The 25192-nt window shown below is 37.7% G+C and overlaps 3 protein-coding genes across 7 annotated transcripts; 2 read left to right on the top strand and 1 right to left on the bottom strand.

Moving 5' to 3' along the window:
* The first annotated feature begins 4931 nt into the window (after positions 1-4931).
* On the top strand, positions 4932-17915 carry LOC110376979 (activating molecule in BECN1-regulated autophagy protein 1A). 3 transcript variants are annotated; one of them, XM_021335649.3, is made up of 14 exons: positions 4932-5097; positions 5528-5570; positions 6004-6207; positions 6318-6376; positions 6799-6985; positions 7237-7409; positions 7665-7992; positions 8610-8727; positions 9108-9228; positions 9392-12515; positions 12787-12958; positions 13440-13568; positions 14230-14421; positions 15352-17915. In XM_021335649.3, exons 3-14 carry the CDS (start codon positions 6013-6015, stop codon positions 15504-15506), a joined length of 4953 nt encoding a protein of 1650 aa, XP_021191324.3. In that variant the 5' UTR covers positions 4932-5097; positions 5528-5570; positions 6004-6012; the 3' UTR covers positions 15507-17915. The 3 variants fall into 3 exon arrangements, with proteins under 3 accessions (XP_021191324.3, XP_021191321.3, XP_021191322.3); XM_021335646.3 differs by having other exon boundaries at positions 8610-8742; XM_021335647.3 differs by lacking the exon at positions 4932-5097 and adding an exon at positions 5105-5296 and having other exon boundaries at positions 8610-8742.
* Positions 17916-18652: 737 nt separating this feature from the next.
* LOC110376980 (protein Mo25) lies at positions 18653-21855 on the bottom strand. Of its 2 annotated transcripts, none has more exons than XM_021335650.3 (7): positions 21710-21855; positions 21302-21487; positions 21094-21210; positions 20868-21010; positions 20478-20646; positions 19780-20049; positions 18653-19691 (listed from the first exon to the last, which is right to left on the bottom strand). In XM_021335650.3, the coding sequence occupies exons 2-7, from the start codon at positions 21428-21430 to the stop codon at positions 19512-19514; spliced, it is 1008 nt and encodes a 335-aa protein (XP_021191325.1). In that variant the 5' UTR covers positions 21431-21487; positions 21710-21855; the 3' UTR covers positions 18653-19511. The 2 variants fall into 2 exon arrangements, with proteins under 2 accessions (XP_021191325.1, XP_021191326.1); XM_021335651.3 differs by having other exon boundaries at positions 21613-21742.
* A 314-nt stretch (positions 21856-22169) lies between these two features.
* LOC110376935 (lysine--tRNA ligase) lies at positions 22170-25173 on the top strand. Of its 2 annotated transcripts, none has more exons than XM_021335590.3 (8): positions 22170-22330; positions 22514-22889; positions 22977-23228; positions 23332-23724; positions 24073-24255; positions 24383-24543; positions 24642-24882; positions 24966-25173. In XM_021335590.3, exons 1-8 carry the CDS (start codon positions 22296-22298, stop codon positions 25065-25067), a joined length of 1743 nt encoding a protein of 580 aa, XP_021191265.3. In that variant the 5' UTR covers positions 22170-22295; the 3' UTR covers positions 25068-25173. The 2 variants fall into 2 exon arrangements, with proteins under 2 accessions (XP_021191265.3, XP_021191264.3); XM_021335589.3 differs by having other exon boundaries at positions 22191-22443.
* Positions 25174-25192: the final 19 nt, after the last annotated feature.

The following is a 25192-nucleotide window of genomic DNA, read 5'->3' as shown; positions in this document are numbered from 1 at the left end:
CTCTTCAGCTTTATGATATTAGTATTGACTAGCTGTTGCCCGCGACTTCGTCTGCGTAATATAGATTTTCCAATTTCGTTTATTTTATCGTTCATTGCTCAACCCTCGTAGGTGATAGCGTGATAATACATAGCCTATGTGTTGAACCGGCCCCCAGGTAATAGTCATGCAAAATTTGATTTAAATCCATGCAGTACTTTTTGAGTTTATCCGGGACAAACATACAGACAAACAGATAAACAGACATACAGACAAAAATTCTAAAAACAACATATTTGGGTTCGGAATCGATTATGGATCATCCCCCAAGTATTCTTTTAAAAAAATATTCAATGTACAGTTTTGACTTTCCTATCATTTTATTATATGTATAGATTATTTTAGCAGTGTACAGACAGGTATTAAACAAACCTAAACATTTTCCCACAAAACCGGTTTATTTGGTTGAATCGTTTACAAAAAATATAATAATTATATACTTATATAGCAAACATAAATACATACACCTAAAGAAACATTTAAAGATTTACCTACCTACTATAATTGTATGTTGTATAGGATTATAGACTGTTCCCCCAAACTTAGGCATTTGCAAGGCCTTTGCGTGTACGCTTCAGTTAGTTAAATATCTCCGCAGAGGCCGTTAATATCCATTACAAGTTTCACTAACTGGCTAAGAGACTACTGCTAGTAGCCCAATAACATGGCCAACTCTATTTCATAGGTCTGTACAACTTATATCTACATATAACTAAATGTTATGATGTTAACTGTTTCTAGGTTTAGTTATTTTATAGTTAGTCTCGAAATTCAATGTTAAACTTACTATCTAATTGTGATTGATTTTATAATCTATCTGCAAATAAGTTATCGTTATCCACTTAAATGATTAGTTTACCTATGGTTATTTAATTGAATTATGGGTAAATGGTCAGTATTCTTTATCATTGTACCTAGGTACAGACATTAAGAGATGGGGTGAAGCAAATGTAAAAAAAAAAACCTTTTTTTAATTTTGAAAGCTACACAAATAAATGCCTGCTTTTTTAACAGATAGGTACCATATCTTTGAGTGTAAATGTAGCAAAATAACCGGTAACGGGGCCGGCTGAGCGTCAGGCTTATAACCGTGCAAGACGCGAGTGTCGGAGCACCCGGGGCTGACAATTAGTGCACTGCGCGCGCCCTCAGACGGCCCTCCGCCGACTTTCACCGAGTTGAAACTAAACGCGACGGAATCACTCTCGACATACTCCCAAGACGTACGCCAGTTACAAAAGCTGCAATTTTAATGTAAGGATGACAAAAACTGTTTTGTTGATAGTTTTGCTTTGGTACTGAAAGCTAAGTGTTGCAATGTAACACAGCACCAACATCAGACATTGTTATTTTCGTGTACCTATTGTTGTACACACTTGATCTACCTTTGAAGGCGTTGGCCCACTCCTAACCTAGGCCGTATTAGGTAAAAGACAGCGTAGATACCTACATGTGCTTGAATGTTGTGTCAGTGTTTACCTACCTAAGGCAAGTACCTAATTGCATGAAAAAATGCCTATAAAACTTATCTTCTATTAGGTAGGTAGTATGTAGCTTTTAATAACATAAAAGTTAAACTAAATATAAAGAACAATAAGAACAAAAATTAAAGTCCCCATCCCCTTTAACTTCAATATAAACACAAAGAACAAAGTCGTTTGATCTTAAACAATGTCTATTGTTGGCTACGAATGTTAATCAGCGTCTCAGACCGCATGGCCATCAATTTCAAGACGAAGGGAATTTAAAAATATTTGCTAATTAACATTCAGATTCAAGTCCATTTATTTCAGTTTTGGAACAATACAAAAATCATGGCATTTGATTATAATTAAGGAGACTGAGGAAAAAGTGCTTGGATAAATTAGCAATTTTAATAGGACCTAATCTACAAAATCACTAGTATTCTTACCTATCAACCTAAAGGTCCCGAAATTCGCAATCCTACAAAGAGTTCTAAACCAACTGATCAATAACAAAAGATTTGAGTGCTGTCGCAGCTTTCAAAAGGATATTTTCTACGTTAGGTAGTACAAAGTGCTATTTCTGTATTGGATGAATATTTGATCTAGGAACAAGCTGGAAATGGAGGCTGAGAAGCAAGGAGGCTGAATCTAAATCCAGCAAATCGGAAACTGCATCTACTTCCTAATTGGACAGCAGCGATGTTTAACTTCGTTCAAACTAAAACTATTTTTGTATTTTACTCTACTACAAGTTGGTACAATTTTGTGAGTTTCTATCCTACTATGTAGCATATGGTCAAACAGCTGTTTTACTGTAAAACTGTGGGGCCTATTTTCAGCAACTAGATACATGTCCGATTGAGGAAACGACTATGTAGTACTCACTATAACAATAATAAATGACTGTCGGATAAATTAGACGTAAAATATAAACTTAGTTCCTTTTAATTTAAATCAAATTTCTTCATAACAAAATGTTTAAATTCTTTCGTCCACACTTCCACAGTTCCACACCTTACAAACATGTTTTTTCCGTCATAATGAAAAAGTAATCACTCAAAACTTTTTCGCAGCTGCTCACTCTGATCAATATCACAGATCCTTAGGTACCTAGGTACCTATATCTATTAGTACCTACTTCTCTAATCGTACCTATCCTATTTGTACCTATCTAAGTATATTTTGAGAGTGGATCGGAGATGCCATTTCTCGCTCGATCGCCCTCAATCATACCCATATCAAAACCTTGGTGTGGTTGAAAAAGAAAAAGTAATGTTTTTGTGAGTTTTTTGACTAATAGGTACTTTGAAAGAGGTCAATTTTGAACTTCAATTTTGAAGTATACTATACTATACTACGAAGAATATTTAAGAATACCTAACATTAAAATATATATTTTCCTACTTAGCAATAAATAAAATAGATCGTCTTATAATTACATGCCTGTAATCAGATGTCCTGTACCTAAAAAACGTGTCCGGCTTTCTTTCCCGTCAAAATTACTGAACCGATTTGAACTAGAGAGTCTAAAGCATGAGAAACGACAAAGGCTGCTTTTTACCCGGTTTCGATGAGGGGATCTCCCATCACGTGGCTAAAACATATCTACTGAAAGATAGGTCATTTATAAAACAACATTAGCTTAATAAGTTAATTATTGAAATAGGATTGCTATTAAATCACTGAAACGCGTCGCAACTTCTCCGAAAAAAATAATCTATTCCGCGAGCAAAATTGCGGGGAATCAAATTTTGAGAAAAATCTCGTTACCTCGTCGTTTTGCTACATTATGTACATACCCGTAGAGATAGAGATTTATTCGCATATGATGTGGGAATGAAAGAGTAATTTTCTACCCTGCCTCGCGTAACCGAATGTAATCTCATTACTATTTATGTAAATGTGATGTGTAATTTTACAAAGCGTGGGTTTCTGAGATGGTTATGTTCGCAATCACAACCGAGACCTTACATCAACACGATGTTTAGATGTCATATCAGCGAACTTACGATTTGTCTCTGACATGAGTAAATAGTTAAGTATATGCTTTTATAAATTCAAATTGTATAATGCAGCATCAACTAAAATTTCTATAATATGCACTGAAGACGAGTACGTGCCAAAATTAATTCAAATCGTTTCGCTGAGGCGAGCGTCACGGCACGAGCGACGACAGCGGGTTGCATTAGCGACAGTCACTCCCCCAGCAGACGTCGACTGAGTTACTTATATTACTGAGTAGGTATCTACTTTACCTATAATAGTTTACGTCAACTATTTTAGATATAATCAAAGGCGAAGGTGAGACAAGGGAGTTGCATAGTCTACGAGAATCTGCCTTGCGTGACATCCCTACCTACTTAGACCGTTATTAGGGACATTTTTTAATGCTTTATTGAGTAATTATTTGCTTGGATAAGCAAAACTAGATAATTGGCACCTAATCTGCCTATAACAAAATCGTGCGAGGTGGTAGGTAGTTCCAGATCAGAGTTTTGTGCAGCACTTTGAGTAAAAGTATCAAATGTGTTTTGGGTAGGTATTAGTAATTCTGGGTGTACGTAGCGACATCATAACATTAACCATCATGCCCACTGTTTATTAAACATCGTAACTAGTAGTCCTAATCTCCAGACTAAAGCTGCGGACGTATTGTTTTGTTATTCATGGAAGACAAAATTAACGTCGTCCTTTCAGTCGACCGTTAGGAACATTAACCCCAGACTGAGCACGTTAGCGACAGGTATCCAGCAGCTGTGCAATGTAATCCTTGTTGCAATTGAATTAATTAGCGTGACCTGTTTCATCTCACTCGATGAACTAGGCTAACGCCTACCTACTGCCAATTGGCCGAACCTGATGATACTGATTTCATCAATCAGTAAATCAACATCAACAATAGTAGTTAAGTTTATACGGATATTTTAATAAACTGTTAAATGGTGTTTTTAAACATATGTACCTATCAACTTACCCACCAAGTCAGACAGGCGCCAATAAATCAGAAAACTTGTCTTGCCGAGTAGCTGATTTTAAGTTCATCGCAGGCGTAAAACAATTAAACATCAATCAACTACTAGCTAAAACGGTGGCGCTTGGAACCAACCGGCCGGCCGACAGATTTTTTGCCACACGGAATACCTACACGTCGCGCGCTGAAAAACTGAGTGGGCCTGCCCTACGCGCGACAAAATCCGCTAGTGTGTGATCTTAGAAATATGATCAAAAATCATAAACCATCTAAGCGTAGTAGAGATAAGAATTTACATTAGCGTCTCCGATTAATTTAATTTGAGATTAGTGCCATAGCGTCATACAAATAAACTCAACAAAAACAGTCGATAAGACTGACGAGCGTATCAACTCTCCGACTTTTTTTAATTTGCAACTGGTTGATAATTTTTTATCTGTATTCGTTTCCTCAATTTGACAGTTCGCAGCTGGTGCTGTTGGATTGTTTCTGTTATGGATTTTTGAGACCTAAAAGCGTAGATAATACTTAAATTGTGGCGATAAACAAGTAGGATAATCAAAATTTATTAAATTTTTAATAGTTTGTTGTATATTTATTCCACTTGGCATAATGTATAAGGTAAATACATTGTTTTTATTCTCAATCTATGCGCAGAAAATGCGTATTGTATACAACAATTTATACAATCCAAACGAAATATGAAACAAATATAAAGGTGTCTAGGCTTCTAAATAACTTAGGGATCGTATCTTGAGGAAATAGTTTGCTGAAATAGCATGTCAATTTTCAACATGGCTCACTCCGGTCATTTTGTATGGTAGGTACTTTTATGTAAAATCGCGATACGATATGTACGTGACACACGACACTAATCAAGTTTAGATACAATTTAATAACAAACTATATTTTGGTGTTTTCTCCGAGTCATTACATAAGACATTTTTATTGTTAGGCGAAAAGGCGTAAGTGCCAACCAAATACGTGTTTACATGTATGTTGTTACATTACAAAGCAACATTCATCCGAATATTGTTTGTTTTATTTTCAGACGTACTTCATTCAATTTTGTTCGATGATCACGTAGAAAAAAGGTGAGCTTTAAAAATAACCTACCCCATACACCTGATTTTATAAAAAAATCTGTGACTTTTACAAACAAAACTACATACCTACTGTTTGTGATAAACAAGTGGCTCAATATTGATTGATGTACTTATCTCACAGAACTTGAACTTCAATAAAAAGCTTAGTAAGGTGCAATTTGAGTAACTCTTTACCTCTACAACAAAGGTTGATGACAAAATCAATAATATCCAGGATTAAGATTTTTCAGATGATGAAACAAATTAATTAATCATCAAAATATTGTAATAGTAAATCCAATTAAACGAAATTCATATAAAATGACTCAGTACAATCAGATTATTGTTCCAAATATGATTAAATTTTTTTCACACTCAAAACAATTGTAAATTACTTTATATTGTGTATTTCTTTTTCTTATTATTTCATGTATAATTATAGCTCAGGGCAATGGACCCAGTAATAGACAGTGAATGGCTTGGGTGTAAGAATGAACCGGTTGACGAAATGCAGAATGTCGGCAACATTTCTCGAAGCTGGCAGTGGAGGGAACGGGGGATCAACCCACCCAACTACCCTAACAACAAAACTGTGCTTGAAAACATGGCTGAAGATATACTTGTTCAGAAACCACTACAAATAAGGGTAAGACCATCTTTACATCCCTATAGAATAATCCAGAATAGAATTTCACTGTACCATTTACCATTCTACGCAGCTTTTGCGGGAACTAAACAAAATTTTTTATTTTCCAGAGTTGTGACTTACCTGGGTACCCAAGGTCTACATTCTTAATGGTTTTTAGTCCTGATGGGTAAGTCTACCTTTATTCCTTTACTTCCTTCCTATAAAGAGGCAAATTAATGTCCATTGAATTCATTAATCAATACAGTGCCACACCCTTCCTCTTACACAACAGGGAAATTAAATTCAATCAATAGAGACACAATGAAACATTTGAATCTTAAACCTTTTGCTGTGGTTAGTGTTTACACCTATTGTTCTTCAATTCACTAGTAAAAATAAAAACTTTGACAGTGAATTTAGCCAAATAACAAACAATAAAAGTGTTATTTATCTCTAAATATGGTTTTAAAACTACACAATTTTAAACTGTACTATTTTTTTAATACTTTATAAATGCATTCATAGCAATTGTTTTTATCTCATCTATTGACTCAACAAGTTGTACTCATATATTAAACTGTAGTTACAAAATGTAATGTTTAATTTTAGAACGAAAGTAGCATCAACACATGGGAACCACAATGTGTATGTGTCTGAGCTGGCCAGTGGCAGACATGTGCGGATACTGAGAGGTCATCCTCGCACTCCATGGTGCATTGCCTTCCATCCGTCTCACCCACTGCTCATTGGGTCTGGCTGCCTGGGTGGACAAGTCCGGGTGTGGGATATTGCTAGTGTGAGTTTTATACTTAGTTGCTTCTACAATATATTCTCATTTATTTATTTCTTCTTATGCTTCTTATGCTCTAAAGAATGTTTAGGTATTCCTTCTTTTCTAAGCTGAAAAAATTTTGAGACACATGATATACATACTTTTTATTAAATTATCACACAGGTGTCTTTGTAACACTTGATTCTTTGTTTTGTTATATTAATTAACAGCTTCATTTACAACACATGATTTAAAGCACAAATGTTTTGAAACAGGGAGGAAGCGAAGTCTGGAATGTTCGCAACGAGACCGTGATAGCTTCGATCGCGTTCCACCCGCGCGAACAGTTGCTGGTCATAGCTACGTACAATGAACTGTACTTCTGGGACTGGAGCCAGCCTGCGCCCTTTACCAGAGTCTCAACCAATAATGTTAACGAGAAAGTCAGGTATGTGACTACAGTAAAGTAAACATACATACTTTTATATCAAAATATTGTAGGTGTTTTGAGTGTCTGTAATATCTAGTTCTTATTATGATATCATATGGATAGGGTCTCTAGTGTGATAATCATAATTGGTTCTTATCAGAAAAGTTTAACATCGTATTATATTTTTACATCATATCACAGCAATTCTAAAGTTTGTTAGTTTTAAATTCCAATATTAAATATTGTGCACTCTTCTTAGCTTGTGTCTTTCAGATATGTGGCTTTCGATGCTCTTGGCTACAAGCTTATCACAGGGATATCACTGTGGGCATGTTCGGGCGGCCCTGCGAACAATTCTTCGCAGCAGCAGAATCCCCCTTCAGGACCTCCTAACAACCCGAATAACAATAACCCAAGGAGGGATGATCCCGACGACAGTCCGGGCGGTAGCCGACCTCAAGAGAGTCCCGGCTCCGCCCAAGACATGATTGTAAATTCGTACCAAAATCTGGTACAAAGATACGACAGTTTAGTGAGGAATTATCAAAGACTCTTCATGGTACGACACCGGCTGACGAACACTCCGCCGCCACCGAATACGGTAATATAAAAATATTCTTATATTTAAAAGTAAATAAAACTATTCATCTTCAAAATCGATTTTTAGATGACGCACATCAATTCCTTCAAATGTAAACAGAATTCATAACTTTTATGTTATAATTATATTTAATAAAAAAAATGGATAGTTAAAAAAAAACACGATTAATTGGATTTATAATCAAGTTTCTTACCTAGTCATGTATTGTCAACAGAACTCAAACTCAAAAACTTTTATTCAAATTAGGCTGATAAATCAGCACTTATCGAAAGTGGGTCAAATTATGATTCTAAGATTTTCTTACATACATAGTTACAAGTGAACTTCACTAGTACTACTAAATCAGGAGACCCTAGCTTCGCCTTAGCAGCTAGTACTATACACCGTGACTTTTTAGTCGTCTTACAACGGCAGTCCACTTCATGTATCCAATGACTAGTAAACGTTCATATAAAAAAAAGAGATTTGAATAATTTAAAAATAAAAATTAATTCATTATTATGATGCATGACGTAGATTATAAGAACACCCTGTAAGACAACTAAAAAGTCACGGTGTATAATTAGTTTTCAGTACAAAATAATAGTAAAAATGCATATTGTTCGTAATATTTCCAGACTGACCGCGGCACAGATCCAATGGAGACTGACATATTGACTTCATTTCCTCCGGGGTTTACGAGACTCCGAGAGACCCCCCGTGCCACTGCTTCCACGTCTGCTACCCCTGATGACGGTAATATAAGGACAAGTAGGTTTCAAAAAATATTCAAATCAGTACAATATTCAAGTTCACTGACAACATAAATGTCAGGTTATCTTATTAAAATAAGTTTGCCGCGAATGTTGTACCTACTTGAAAAGTCATAGTAAACAGTTGTTTTACGAAAACTCACTATGTGCTGTCTAGTGCGAACTAAAATATTTAACTAAATAACTCATATATTTACATCTTTTTCTTTTCTTGCAAACCAACCTAGACTGTTTGTATAAATACAAAAATAGTGATATGACTTTGTTACATGGACAGTGTAAAATAAAAACATCAACAACATACGTTTTTTAATAATTACATATTTACAAATGAAATATAATGGATTCTTATATTTACAACAGCAACAGAAAATCCGACGCCCAGTACGTCTCGTACTCAAGACCCGGTAGACACCGGCGACGGAGAGAGCAGCAGTCGACTGCTCAACTTAGATGTGCTGTCTATTGATGGCAATACTTCTAGGTAGGAGTTGGTTAATTTATTATGTAGTAGTTTATCGTTTTTTTTTTTAATGCGTGGGATATTGAATAGTATTGTGTGAAGTAGTAAAGAAAAAGAATATTGGGAAGTGGCGCCAAAATTAAGAGTATAAGTAAGTCCCTAACACCTTACTTGCTTTTTGCAGAAATCCAACATCGAATCAGGAGCGTTCAATGGCATTTGGATCTCGATCATCCGCTTTCCAGCCATTAAATGGCACTGATAGATCATACAGAACCATAGAGTATGAGAGTACCAGGCTGTTGCCCAATCCGTTTTCGTCCGCTATCGGAACACCTAGACCGGCCAGGATTACTTACACGGAAATCACTCCCTCTAGCTCGACCAATACGTCGCGGACCAGCATTTTTACCTCGTCTAGAGGTTCATCTTTAGGTCGAGATTTCTCACTTCGTCGTCGAAACTTCTCTCCGTTACAAAACAACAACGATACTCCACGTAACGATCCTGGTTCGCCAGCAACAAATACTGCTCCATTGACATTCACACGCCGGTCATTCAGTGACGCTCGTAGCACGTCGACTGAAAGTCAGCCGTCGACTTCAGGCACGTCGTCGCACAGACCGGCGATGACGAACTCGTCCACACAGATGAGCCCCGTGACGGCACCGGTCGATGCACAAACTATTAACGAAAGTCTGGATTTGATCCGAGACATCCTGCGGGACTCGGGCACGCGGCTGCTGAACCTGATCACGAACATGTCGCTGTCGACGCTGGCGAGCGTGGAGCGCAGCATGCCGCGCCGCGCCTCGCGCGCGCACTCCGACGACAGCGAGGGCGCGCGCCCGCGCGGCGCCCGGCCCCGCGTGCGTCTCTTCAGCTCCACCTGGCGCCGCGACTTCCTCTCCTCCAGCTCCGACTCCGACAGCGACCAGTCCTCCGAAGTTAATATTTTCAGAACAAGAAATACTACTTTCCGAGAAGACGAGTCAAGACTAACTGACCGACCCACGACGTCCGCTTCGTCTACCGAGAGACTGTCGCACCTGACTGATAGATTAGTGTTTGAACTGAATGAGGTGTCCCGCAATGGTAGCCCTTCCAGGGAGCCTGGACCTTCGCGAGAACCCGGAAGGATTAACGTGTCGTTATCAAATAATAGATTTCGTGTTCGAACACAGAGTGATTCTATGAGCACTGACGTGGGTTCTATGCCTTCGGCTGCCGGTACTACCGCTACACCCTCTGCTACTGAGGAATCACCCTCACGAGCTGCGGGCGTGGCTACTCCTTCTGCCGGTGACGGCCCTGCAGTGGCTGAAGGACCGCGGCCAGCTAATGAACCCGAAACATCAGGCCAACGTACACAAGGTACACCCGACTTCAATCCCGATAGACCGTCAACGAGCCGGGACGACTTTTGGAATAGAGGCGGCATTGTGCCTCCCGAAGAAGCTTACAGAAAAGTAAGGAGCGGTGTAAACGCATTACAAAAGCACACTGTGCAGTTGACGAATCTGTGGCTTCGAGGGAATCGCACTACTATGAGAGAGTTGCGTGGGATGTGGGAAAATTTACGTAGACGTATACTTATGTTACATAGGGAAACTGGAAGACAAGACGTTCCCAGTTATTATACTAGACCGTTACTGGATCGTTGCATGATGCTAACGGACATGACGGATAACCTCACGCGCACAGCTAGGAATTTAAGAAACAATGCAAGAAATGAAGACAATGAAAGACGTTCGGCTGCAAATCGTAATGGGACTGACAACGCCAACAATGCAAATAGTAATTTAAATCAAGGTGAAACAAGTACGTCCAATGAGGCCGCGAGCACGAGTAGACAAACGCAAGGAGCAAGGACTTCTCACACTAGATCGTCACCTAACGTCCGATCTTCTCCGTCTTTGAGAAGGCGGCTTCAGTCCAACTATCGCTGGCGTCCAGAAGATGAGCTTAGGAGGCGATCTCGTAATCCTACAGCTAATCGTTTAGCCCCGCGCTATACGAACCGATCTCGGAGAGATTTTATGCGTGCTATAGAAATTAGTGCCACCCGACATGAGATTCGCATGAGAGCCATGCAAGTTTTGTCAGTTATGTTTAATATGATGATGATGTGTCTCGAAGAACGCGGCCTTAGTCAACTCATCATTAATATGTTGCGGACGCTTAAGAGGGCTTTAGCTTTAACTTGCCTAATTGTGATGTCAAATAGGAATAACGGGCGAACGGCAACGACCCAAGCCCCTACACCACAGCGTGTAGAATCTCTAGATGTTGTACGTATACAAAACGTTGAGCATAATGTCGATGTGAATGTTGACGGACCTGACGAACAGGCGGCGCCTGCGAACAATCCCCAGCGTGCGGCTAGAGCAGATGCAAACCGAACGCAGCAGAATAGTAACGATGATGATAACAAAAAGGAAAACGTTGAAAAGCCGTCAACGTCGCAGGCTGAAACCACTGAAAATAGTAATAAAAGACCACAAGAAGAAAAACCTTCAACTTCACACAATAGAGTTTCACAAAGATGGAGCAATCGTCTCGCCGTCCAAATAGCCGCAGCCAACAGAAATTATTCAGCAACAGCAAGAAACAGGAGGGATCTGTATATGGAAAGTAGGAGGTTAAAAGCTTTACATAGAACAAATCCTACTGCACATCCGCTCATCAAAAAGAGGGCCTTACCGCCGGTATCCAACTATAGAATACCAGCACTGCGGTCCTTACCTGTGAGACCCGGTACGACGCGGTTTAGAAGTCCAAGAGTAGATCCTCAAAATAATGAACCGGTAGCTGGACCGTCGCATGCTCCTCCTGGTGAAAATCCCAATCTTCAGGAATCTCCTGGAAGTGAGCTAATGAATGAATTCGAGCACAGAGTTAATTTTATACGAATAGCTCACATGCAAGCAGTGAGGCTGAGGAATGCGGCGCGGAATAGGTTCAGGCGGCTGCAGACGATCCGGCTGTACACGCCGTCGTCGGTGCGGGAGATGTTCTCGCTGTCGGGCGCGGGCGCGGAGGGCGCGGAGGCGCGCGGCGTGGGCGCGGAGGCGCGAGGCGCGGGCGCGGAGGCGCGACACCCGCTGGCGATGTTCCGGCCGCACATCCTGTCGGCTCGCGCTGAGCCGCCCGCGCGCGAGGACCTCACGCACCAGTTCCACACCGTGCTCAACAACGTCGCCATGCCGCTCATGCAGATGTCCGACCTGCCCGCCAACAACGAGCCCGGACACTCGCATCGCCTGCCCAGGATACACGAGTACCTGCAACCCATCATCTTGGCTCAGGTAAATACTGTATGATGCTATAACTCATTCGGTTACTATGGGTCTCGTTTGCTTCCAAGGCACCCAACGTTCACGTCGTTCTTTAATAGTGACGATAGCATCTTTGCTATAATAACTTTTTAGTAATATTGCAATGTTTTACAAAACTTTTTTATAATACATATATTAGATTTTAACTCCACTATAATCAAAATGTATGTGCTAGGCGTCAAATAGCCAACATCCGAAAAACAAGGTTATCTCAGGAACTACAATCATGGCTTTTATCCAGAACGCGATGGTGGTAGAGGAGGACGGCGCGGCGGGCGAGGGCGGCGGGCGGCGCGTGGCCGGCATGGCGGGGCTGCTGGACGCCGGCATCATCTCCGAGGCGCTGCCCGCGCCCTCGCACCGCGTGCAGGCCTGGGACTTCACCACCGGCGATACACCTGACATCTCTGACAGTATGATCAACAAAATAATCGAAAAAAAAATCTGCTGCTCCATACAAAAAAAAAATCTATATGGGCAATAATGTATGAAACAACAGAGTTTTACTGCAGCGAGAACACCAAATGATCCCTCCCGCTGAGGGTTAGCAGCGGTGAGGGAGTGTCCGACTTTTACTGAAAAAAATCCATCGTGTTCCTTCGTACTCCTTCGGCCTTTTATGTATCATGGCCGAACTCTTTCGATCAATCACGCAGCCCCGGCAGACCTTGGCCCTGCTGGGCCCCGCTACGGCTCATGATACCTATTGCGAGATTTTGGGGATTAAAACGATAAAAAACATATTCACACATGCATTTTTTGTTGAATATAAATCTCAAAGTTATCGAAAACTCACCCATATTTATTTCATTCATGCTCGAGACCATTTATTTTCTATTCTAGGGATCCATATACCTATTGTTGCTAAGCTAACTTCCTTTTGTATGTTACCAGGTACTAAAAATGTGGTAGTACAACGATGTCGGATTCACAATGACGCCAGTATCGACATATCGAAGGATGGCAGGCTCCTAGTAGCACTACTCCCTGTACCAAGGCTACGAAACACGAATCATTGGTTAGGTAAGTAAACACCAAATAATATTGAATGTTTAGAAGACTACTTACTACAATTTACATTTTCATATAAATTAGTGCTTGTAAGCGTCGGTTCATATCTGACGGAAAATGCGTCGAGCGTATTGTAAATGTATGATCGACGCACTAACGCATCATCGGTTAGGTGTGAATGATTGAATGTTTTACCGTATATTTGTCAGTTCTGGCGTTACGCGACCGGTAATACGCGACGCATATTCCGTTAGATATGAACCGACCCTTAAACCATTACATGACTCTCAGAGGGGGACATCATTTCTCGAGTCATGCAATATGTAGATTCTTGCAAAAGTCATGTGGCTGGGGTTTCAAGAAATTTGCGAAAAGTAAGCATTAGTGAAGTTAAAGAATAAATGCGAAGTAACCCTTCCTGAGCTTCACCAAGACAAAAAAAATAAAACCGACATCAATAATAATACCTAACTGAAAACAGGGTACGAAGATGATGATGAATAATAATAACTAAAACCTCCTAATTCTCACATATGCTGAAAACCGCATCAAGATCGATTCAGCCAAGCGCGAGACAATCGGGCACCGTACACACAGGTCAAACAGAGGACCTCGCTTTTTAAATTCGGGCAAAACAGAGATCTTAAAGAACACTACCCAATTTTGTTCCCAGGCGTGTACTCACTGGAGTGGGCGCGACTAGGCCAGTGCCTGCACACCGCGGTGTTAGAGCAGAGCGCCGTGTCGGTGGCGCTGTCGCCCACGGCGCGGCACCTGGCCGTGGGGCTGGGCTCCCGGCGCTTCACTACCGCGCCGCATGCCAGGAACAATGTCATCGCGTTGCTGTATCGCCTTGACCCGCTAGGTGAGTATACTACACACAATATTATAACGGGTGGGGTATTTATCGAAGATGTGCACGAGGTCTCGGGTGCAATATTGACGTCCTCGATGGCGCAATGGTCACCATGCCGATCTGCCGAACCTGAGGTCCCCGGTTCGATTCCCGGTTCGGTCGTTCATTTGTGTGATGAGCATGCTTGTTAGCCGTAGTCTGGGTGTTATAATATGTATTTAAAATATATAAATATGTAGCTATATGTAGTTTATCAGCTGTGTTAGCTGTGTAATAACTTACCAAGGGGCTAACCGACCGTGTGAAAAAGTGTCCCGACATGATTAGTATTAATTCCCGGGTCGGCTTGTAATCGCTTTATGGGTCTAGAAAAAAATCACAAAGCAGTCCGGTGTCTGGAAGTTGGTGATTGAAACACCCGTGCATCAGAGAGCACGTTAATGTCGGTCATGTGCCTGATGTGTCTCCGGTCGTACCGGATTGTCGTCCCACCGGCGTATGAGATTCAACGAATAGGGAGTTCACCTATTCCTGCTTAAATGGTGTACTTATGTATGTCCTTCACAGCTGGCTCTGATCTCCTATGTGAGAGTGCTGCTAGGACGCCATTATTATTATTATTATTTTCTTAGCACATAGTAACGCACATTAAAGACTTTCGAACATGTCATGTTCATAAAAAAATATAACATAATATTTATATAAATTACTTCGGGGTCGTAACGAAGCGATAAATAAATAAAGGTCGAGTAAGGTCAAAAATGCACATTCGATGAATGATAAAAGATAATCTATTTTTAACAGTGAACTCGTTAATCTTAATTGTTGTTCCAGGTTACGTACGTTATTATAGTAACATTAACAACGTGTCCAATTTTTATTCATACTTACAATCCAAAGGTCGCCGAAATATATCGAAAACATTATTTTATTTTCCAGAGAGTTCCAGTCGCACTGGTCTGTCTCCCATAAAAGAGTTGGAACAGAATTGGGAGCATGGCTTCACTAGCCTGAACTGCCTTCGTTGGGCGCCCCAGCCCGGGCAAGGACTTGTGTATGCAAACAACACTGGCCAACTCATTATTATGAGCTAAGTGGAATATCATGACAAAGCTGACTCACACACAATGCCCAGGATGCTGTATGTCACTGCCACGCTGACTGCCGTTTTGTGTCATTCAGTAAAAATATTTTTACGCATTTGTGGCAACTTCTTCATGTATAAAACTATTGGAAGCTTGATTTGCTCTTTATATTTGATAAAATAAAATGTCAAATTGTATTTTCAAAATATCATAATACAATATTATATTAGGGTGTACTAATCACAGACTGTTTGCTTGCAAGTCAATCCGATTTTAATATACCTACATACATAGTTTGTAATGTTCAATGCCAATGTTTTTTAAAATGTAATTGATCTCGTGAATAATTGGATTGGAACTGATTTTGAAATGTCTGTGGTGTAATTACTGAAAAATGTAATGGTAAATTGTTCCAAACGGAGTTGAAACTTTTATGCTTGTATTTGTTACTCATTGCATTGATAAATTTTCAACACGTACTAAAATGTTAAATGGGTTATTTAATACATGCTTGAAAGTATAGATTTATCAAATCTTTAGATATTTATTCTTAGTGATAATCTGAAATTCTGAAAATTCATAGTACCTATCAATTATATATTTTTTAAGTTGTTTTATTTTTTCTCTTTTATAAAGGTATATATTGTTTGTGTTATTGTTATACACTGCCTTCGTAAGTTAGAACTAAGATCATTTGTTTTGTTGTATCATAAAACTTCAGTCTCATTATATTTACGCAATCATGTTTCGTTTAATGCACAGTTTAATGTTTAAAATTATTTTAAGTTTTATTTGTCTGATATTATTTCATATTTTTACGAAGGTAGTGAGATATCGGTTCTTCCATACTATTATTTATAAAATTAATGGCGTGGCGCCATTCTTTAAGTTAACTAAAACCTTTTTGATACTAACAATATAATCCACCATTACTTCTTGCTATTTTCTCTTGTATTTATTTTTATTTAAATAATTTCTTGAGACCATCTCTCATTTTAGGCTGGGTCATGAATATTACATTACTTGTTTTATTCCGCTTGGTGATAACATAGTTCAGCTAAGTTTGTCAATATTGACTACTTACCAAAAACTTGAGGCAATAAGTTTATGGCAAGTTATAATTTAACTAGCCCCCTAATACGTGGGTAAGACAACGTATTTCTACTAATTGCAGACTTGCAATTACTGACCCAGCCTAAGACTGATACTTTCCGCGTTTATAGACTGATGATCGATTCAACCAGGGTAAGGTGGATAGGTATTCGACGAGTAATGGTAAACTTGAAGAGGGATAATATATAACAAAATGAACTTTTGAATTCGATTGCATTAATGTTTAATGTGTTTACTGCGAAAACCCTACCAATGAAATATCAGTACTTCAGACTTTTGATAATGACCTCTTTTATTTTAATGACTCCATTATTATAAAGAACATTACAAAAACAAAGGAAAGCTACTCTTTAGCGGTGTGCCTATCCAATCCATAGTAACTAAGTACATGTCGCCCTACCGCCAAGCTATGGTCTCCACTCAAGGATTTCTTCTTGGGATTCTTTCCATTATAGCTAGACCACAGTCAATTTCACACTGGCTCGTAGAATTAATGTATGAAAGCATAACAATAAAATTATAAAGCAAGAGTAACGACAGAGGATCTATAAAACATACTTTTCCTTCTCGGAGGTATATAGCCTTATATTGAAAACCCGTTGGTTTGATAGAATAGACTATTCTTATTGCTCGCAATATCCTGACCTAGTCATTACTTTGCGTATTCTTTTGTTTGCTGGAATTACTTCAATGGCCAGAAACTCGCGCGGTGGACCCACAACAATTGGTATTTGATATGCGAGATAATAGATGATGCATATCAGACTGAAAAAAAGTTCTGAAAAATACACGTTGTAATGATTTATCTTGCTGTAATCCATGATTGTAAGAGAATAAAAACTGGAGTTCATTGTTATACTAAAATTCACTTTAAAATCTAAGGGGTTCTGTCTGGTAAACACATTACTATTAATGCTACTTCAAAAAGTGAAATCTTTGCGTACTTTGTTACTGTATCTTTCATATTTTTTATATAGAACTAAGATTTCATTTAATTTCAATTTTTAGTTAAAGATTGTTATCCGCAGAATATAACACTTATGATCTTGAAACTAGTCTTTCATGAGCCGCGTGTTACTTATGTTTACACCTACCAATGATTACCTTGCTAAAAAACAAACTTTAAAATAATAACTAACTGACCAGTATCGATCTCGGTTTCACGGTTATTCGTAGGTACCTAGGAAAGATGGCAATTCTATTTTTTATTTATTTAAAATAATAATTAAACCACCCAGAAAAAAGAGCCCCCGCTTAGCAGGGCTCCGTCGACTTCATATTATGGATTTTCATTAAATCGGTCCAGACAAATGTGGATGACAAAATCGTGGAACATTAACGGTATAATGATCTGATTAAATTAAATTGCAGACATCAAATTCGACCATTTCATTCAACTATCGAGCATTATATGAAGTGAACAGAAATTACGATATGGCTATGGCATGCTAACTATACAAAGGGACTCCTGAGAACTGTCAGTATTTCTACTATTGTTTCTAAATACAGACAGAGATGCGTACTTAATGAGGAAAACTTCCGCAAGAGTGGTCGGCTTATCCCTTTTTTGCTAAAAACAATGGTTCACAAATAGGCTATCGTTGAGCATTGTTACGAATAAATAACAGTAATTGTTCTGTTACCTTTCTCCGCCATTCAGTGACATGATGTTACGAGTCATAAATATTCGCTCTTACTAAGGACTAGTTCAAGATCCCATATCTCAAATCCTCTGGTTTATGCATCGGTCGTCTCGTCACTATCAACATTGAAATTTTTCACCTCTGAACAGAGTGTGTAATGCTATTCGGCGGATAAACTATCTAACCTGTTTTCTGTAAATAATTTGTTCTTCAAATATTTTGTGATAATTGTAAGAATAGATTAAAAATAACTGTACAGTTTTATAAATAAGATTCTGTGTACAGATCCCTTCTTGTGTCTAATAAATCCTAATAGATGGGAAAAGTGTTTCATTTCATCAACACACAAACACACTAATTAATAAGGATTGATTAGTTTATAGAAAAAATAAATGAAAATGATATAAATATTGTATTTATTCCGTTTCTATAGAATGTAATTGCATTAATGATGCTGACAAAATAATCATTATACATTAAAAATATGATACAGCAATTTTGAAAACTTATAGTTATCTACCTATAAATTTAATTTAATAAAAATTACCTGTGTAAATTTTGCAAATACGTATTAAATCAAATGAATTAATACTAAGCATGCAACAAAATGAGTTAACATTAAAGTACTGTTTGTGTTCAAAGTAAATAATGATATTTCTTGATGTAATTGAAACCAATACTGATAAGAATGATATACATATACAATATAAAATATATTTTCCTTCATGTTCAACAATTTATACTTCTGATATTGATTTAAATACAAAAAAATAAACATTACAAAACACTCCAATTTAAAATGTCATATATACAAATCTCCTTCAAAGATTATGGTACCTGTTTTATTTAGTCATATCCAAAGAAATTAAATATAAAACTTAGGGAACTTGCAGACTATGTGACAAAATATAATGATAAATATTTCGATTGTGACTCCGAAGCTGTCACTAAACACGTCATAAAAACTAAAAATGGTTTTAACAACTTACAAAAGATATAAGTCAAACCATAAGTAACACTAATTCCTACAATTGTTTATTAAAAATGTTAATTTGCTCGTAGCACAAATATACTTTCCCTGACTCATCACAGACCAAATGTAAAATCTATTTAGATTTCCAATGTTTATTACTGAACCTTGTGTCTTAGCGGCGCCGCACAACACCCTCTGGTGACTTAGAAGCATTTAAATATAATAGCATCTATAACTAACTTCTTTCTGAGGAGGAAGTGGCGATTTAATGAAATGCAATAAGTGTTAGTGTTCCGAAGGCTTGAGTTCTTTAATTTGCTTTATAAGGTAAGCCTTTTCATCATTGAACTGCTCATCCTCAGAACGATCTGTGTGGAATTTGGTGAGGAAGTCAACCAATTTATCTTGATTCCTTAGCAAGATATCCAATATTGGTTTAGGTTTATTAGGGTTGGCTACAAATACCTGAAACAAGACAAAGTAAAATAGTTTTTATACAGTACATTGTGTTAAATATACTGTCGTAAATATTTTAGCAGATGCCAATAAGTACCTTAAAAACATGGAAAGCCTCAAACTGAATGTTACGTGACTTCTCTTTAAGCATATTCATCATAAGCTTAAGATTATCAGGGTTTGTGATGTAACGTGTCATTATGGAGAAGTTGTGACGGTCCAGTAACAATTCTCCCAATAGCTTCAGGCTCTGCCGTCGAGTCACATAGTTCTCCGAGTTAAGCAGTCGCTGGTAATGACTGAACACTTTATCATAGTTTGTTTCTAGAAACTCAGCACACAACATTTTATGTCGCGTTAGCAATTCCTGGAAAAATAAGTGAATATAAATAATACCTTATGAGAACAGGTGCACTTGGCATTTCATATGTATTCTTATGTCCACCTCATGAAACATTCATCAACTAACATCATCCACATCAATTCCCAACTATGGATATATTACTCAGTTTGAATAAAGTTTAATATGCATATAGGAATTTTTGTAATCTAGGACTAGAGGCAAAACAGCAAGAAATTTTAAATGACTTTTTTGTCCTTCCTTGTAGAAAGCAACATGTTGTAGGTATAAAAATTTTCCTTGTTTTATTGCCCCAAATGATAGTGAATAATATTCAGAGGTTGATTTGCAAGAAAATTAATGTACTGCAAATAATCTAACAAAAACAGTTTTGTAAACTGTTTACAATAAAACAAGTATGAATCATAATGCTAATAAATTCAAATAAAACTTACCTTAAAAGTAGAAAAGGCATCTGAGGCAATATCAAAAGTGGAAACTTCTACATAACGGAAGAAATTGTAAAAATCATCTGAATACAACATTATCTTAGCCAGTGCCTCGTACCGGGCACACTCCCGCAGCATGGTTCCACAGTTGGATGCTATCTCCTGATGTTCATATCTGCAAATATTTAGTATTCAATACATTAACTGTTCTTCATACTATTCATATCATATTGACATGATAACTAATCAAGAAACAAATAGACACAAGTTTGTAAGATTCATTCAATAATACAAATTCTTAATTGGTCTAAAATCCAGCATATAAGTTAATGTTTAAAATTGCAAATATTTTCTCTATCATAAAACACTAATGTAATAGTAAATCATTTTACCCACCCAGACATCAAAGTAAACAGTATCTCAGGCTTGGTACAGATGTACTCGACTGTTGGGGATCTGGTGCCAATCTGACGTCTAAGCACATTGTTGAATACTTGGGCAACATCCTTCTTGCCTTCAAAGTCGATGCGGTTTAGATTCTATAAGCAGGTGTTATGACTCATCAAACACGATAGTACAACAATAGAAATTTTATTGATATTATGATGTTATGTATAGATACCTGGATGAGAAGTAGAAGCAAGTTAGTGTTGTACAGTTCCTGAGCTAACTGAGCTACTATGATATCCGTTTGTGGTTCTGCTTCGGATGTGCCATATAGCATGTTCTTTATCAAAACCTATTGACACAAAATCAACACTTTAAATTGTCCACTTAGCCACCAATAAATCATTGACCTCCAAAAATTGACTTGTCAACAAACTACTTACCAAATTTTTGCTTACATCTTCTTGAGCTTTTTCAGCTTTCTTATCACCCCTTTCTAAAGCAGTAACTGCATCTTTCAATGATCTCACAAGCTCCGCTGGGCTCTTTTGAGACTTACCAAAAAGAGGCATAGTATTGCGATAAATTAGACAGATGATCTAAGCAATACTGTCTACATAAGATTGTACCTGGAATCAACGAACCAATGCGTATTATTCCAACACAAAATCAAATGTTTAATGCGATTGTTCTTGATATTTCACGAGAATGCAGAAGAAACGAAATTTGTCAATTTTATAAAGCGTTTTCCGACCTGGCGAGGAGACACTGAACTTTAGAACAATGTTAGATGAAATAAAATTTTACTAAGATGGGTAATAAATCCATAAATAGTATTAAATATAACTCACTTTCAGAATAATTATTACAATTTTCCCTAGCAAGACAGACCACACGAAACGAACAGCTGTGATGTCAATAGAAATATGATAAATAGCCAGTGTAAAAAAATATTATTCACCTAAACCTTGTATTCTCGGTCGCACTAACGATGTTATTTGTATGTACAATACGCCCAAAATACTTGTCCTAATGTTGGAAGTTGCCAAACGGAGCGTGTGGATAGGCCATAAGGGCAGGAGAATGATGAAAATATTTTTTGATCTCACTAATCTACATAGAATTACTAATTTACATGACATTATTTGTATGTTATATGTGAAAAATATTAATATTTAGAGAAACGGAGAAACCATCAGTTAAACTTAGGCATAGAAAATTACCTTGAGTATGCGAAGCATGGATTTGGATTTTATAAAAAGGAAAAAACATTAAAACATTCTCGTATTCTCTATTGAAAAAAAAAGGATTATTATCTCTATGGCTTACTTTATGACAGGAGATAACGTGTCAAATAGCCAATTTTTAGGTTAGAAACTTAAAAAGTGTCTCCTGAATATCAGCATAGCAAGATATCTGCTATTTATACATAACGTCATGGCTGAAACGGGTAACGAAAAGTTGTCTAAGAAGTAAGTATCGTGTGTACCAAAATGAATGCCCTCAGGAACCTGTGTGTCCTGCCTCTTAGAACTAACCATTTCATCAATCGATTTGGAAATTTCTCATCTGCTGTTAGCAAACGGTTAGTGAAACTTCAGCTATATTTAATATTATTAGTAGTACTGACATGTTATTCTTAATTTTTATTTTAGTGAATTGAAAAGGCGACTGAAAGCCGAACAAAAATTAAAGGAAAAGGCGGAGAAGGTTGCCCAACAACCCCCGGCAACAGCTGACAAGAAAGCTGATAAAAAGGCTGAAGAGGAGATCAGTCCCAATGAGTATTATAAGTTACGAACTGCTGCTGTGGCGGCGCTCAAGGAAGGCGCCAAGGCAGACCACCCATATCCTCACAAGTTCCATGTCACAATATCTTTGGAAGAATTCATTGAAAAATACAACCACGTAAACAGTGGTGAGGTCCTTGAAGATGTCACACTGTCTGTGGCTGGCAGGGTGCACTCCATTAGGGAGTCTGGAGCTAAGCTGATATTCTATGACTTGAGAGGTGAAGGTGTTAAAATACAGGTAAATGAAATAGTATTCACTAACATCATACATGCAACTGCAGATATTATTTTTTATTTGGTTTTAATCATGTTATCCATATTTCAGGTGATGGCTAATGCAAAACTATATGAATCTGAAGAGAAGTTCGTAACTGACACGGACAAGTTGAGGAGAGGTGATATTATTGGCTGTGTTGGACATCCTGGAAAGACCAAAAAAGGAGAACTGTCAATTGTACCCAAAAGTATTAAGCTGCTGTCTCCGTGTCTGCATATGCTGCCTCACTTACACTTTGGGCTTAAGGATAAGGAAACCAGGTTTAGGAAGAGATACTTAGATCTAATTTTGAATGATAGAGTAAGTTAATATTTAACCTCCATGGTATTCCTTACAAATCATGGACATCATCCTGAACTTCTTATTTGCAATACAATTAAAAAAAAAAATGCTTTTTCCACAGGTAAGACAAACTTTCTACACAAGAGCAAGAATCATTGCTTATGTAAGGAAATTCTTGGACAACATGGGTTTCCTTGAAATTGAAACTCCAATGATGAACATGATCCCTGGTGGGGCCACTGCAAAGCCTTTCATCACTCATCACAATGATCTCAACATGGACTTGTACATGAGGATAGCTCCTGAGTTGTACCACAAGATGTTAGTCGTGGGAGGCTTGGACCGTGTCTATGAAATTGGTAGACAGTTCCGGAATGAAGGCATTGATCTAACTCACAATCCGGAGTTCACTACCTGTGAGTTCTACATGGCTTATGCAGATTACAACGATCTTATCAGTATAACGGAAGCTATGCTCTCAGGCATGGTAAAGAGTATCCACGGTTCATACAAAGTAAGTCTACAATGGTTTTATTATGATGTAATAATGTTGAAATTTATGTTATCAGTTTGTAAACATTATGCATGTCAATTGATTCATTGCAATCGCTTTGTTTCGATTTTATAAGTCAGTGGGTTATCAGATGTACTCTCACTACAATGACAAAACATCAACATGTGTGATAGATATAGTAAATGCATAATTAGCTTGATGAGATATGAATGAATTTATTGTGTAATCTAATTTCTAATGTTATGATTAAATAGTAACATGTGATGTATTAATGATCTATTTATCAAACTTTGTATTTGTCAATGTGTCATGCTTAATTGTATTTTTAATTATTTTTCTTATTTACAGGTTAAATATCAACCAGATGGTCCTGATGGTGAAGAGGTGGAAATTGACTTTACTCCTCCATTTGCAAGGGTACCCATGATTGCAAGCTTAGAAAAAGCATTGAATGTCAAATTTCCACCTGCTGATCAGTTAGATTCACAAGAAGCCAACCAGCTGCTAAGTCAGTTGTGTGAAAAACATGAAGTAAGAAAAAAATATCCTTCATAAAGATCATAATCTCAAAGTATAAATTAAATTGCCATGATAATGGGTCACATTAGCCAGTACCCACTTGGATTCTGTTCCATATTTTATTGATTAAATGTTTCAGGTTGAATGCCCACCGCCTAGGACTACAGCTAGGCTTCTAGACAAACTAGTGGGAGAGTTCCTTGAAGAAAAATGTATTAACCCCACATTCATTTTGGACCACCCTCAAATTATGAGCCCTCTTTCCAAGTACCATAGAGACATACCCGGTCTGACAGAGAGGTAACAAGAAGTTTATATTATTAGACCAATGAGTTACTCTTCCAACTGACCTAATTTCTATAAGTAGAAAACAAAACTCATAAATGCTTTTGTTCCAGGTTTGAACTCTTTGTAATGAAGAAAGAAATCTGCAATGCGTACACTGAATTGAATGATCCAGCTACTCAAAGAGAGAGGTTTGAACAGCAAGCCAAAGACCGTGCGGCTGGTGATGATGAGACACCACCTACTGATGAGGCCTTCTGCACAGCTCTCGAATATGGATTGCCACCTACAGCTGGTTGGGGCTTAGGAGTTGACAGGCTTACTATGTTCCTTACCAATTCCAATAACATCAAGGTACATTTCAGATAATTAAGTAATGCAATGCAATATCAGCCATAAGTTTAAAATATGTATTTAATTATTTTCCTTTTTTACAGGAGGTCTTACTGTTCCCTGCAATGAAACCTGATGACCCCAACAAACATAATGCTGAAGGTGAAAACGCCCCCAGTGAGACCCCAGTTCAAAATGGAGCATAAACTGTTACTCAGTGCAATTAAGCATCTAATTGTGTGAAATGTAAAACTTATACATTATTGTGCTAACAAAGATTTTGCTTTTCATAAATAAATTATATACTTCCAAGTGATTTTTTTAATAAACA

Source organism: Helicoverpa armigera, chromosome 6 (assembly GCF_030705265.1).
Source record: "Helicoverpa armigera isolate CAAS_96S chromosome 6, ASM3070526v1, whole genome shotgun sequence".
In the NCBI taxonomy this organism is placed as follows: Eukaryota; Metazoa; Arthropoda; class Insecta; order Lepidoptera; family Noctuidae; genus Helicoverpa; species Helicoverpa armigera.
This window is presented reverse-complemented; position numbering and strand designations above follow the sequence as displayed.

Bases quoted from the DNA above. Each gene is read 5' to 3' on its own strand.
- LOC110376980 (XM_021335650.3), bottom strand. From the start codon at position 21,430: ATGCCTCTTTTTGGTAAGTCTCAAAAGAGCCCAGCGGAGCTTGTGAGA. The intron at 21,211-21,301 runs GTAAGTAGTTTG...TTGTGTCAATAG, and splicing joins AAGATGTAAGCAAAAATTTG to GTTTTGATAAAGAACATGCT. The intron at 20,050-20,477 runs GTAAGTTTTATT...TTATTTTTCCAG, and splicing joins ATGCCTTTTCTACTTTTAAG to GAATTGCTAACGCGACATAA.
- LOC110376979 (XM_021335646.3), top strand. From the start codon at position 6,013: ATGGACCCAGTAATAGACAGTGAATGGCTTGGGTGTAAGAATGAACCG. The intron at 6,377-6,798 runs GTAAGTCTACCT...GTTTAATTTTAG, and splicing joins ATGGTTTTTAGTCCTGATGG to AACGAAAGTAGCATCAACAC. The intron at 14,422-15,351 runs GTGAGTATACTA...TTTATTTTCCAG, and splicing joins GTATCGCCTTGACCCGCTAG to AGAGTTCCAGTCGCACTGGT.
- LOC110376935 (XM_021335589.3), top strand. From the start codon at position 22,352: ATGAATGCCCTCAGGAACCTGTGTGTCCTGCCTCTTAGAACTAACCAT. The intron at 24,256-24,382 runs GTAAGAAAAAAA...TAAATGTTTCAG, and splicing joins AGTTGTGTGAAAAACATGAA to GTTGAATGCCCACCGCCTAG. The intron at 24,544-24,641 runs GTAACAAGAAGT...CTTTTGTTCCAG, and splicing joins ATACCCGGTCTGACAGAGAG to GTTTGAACTCTTTGTAATGA.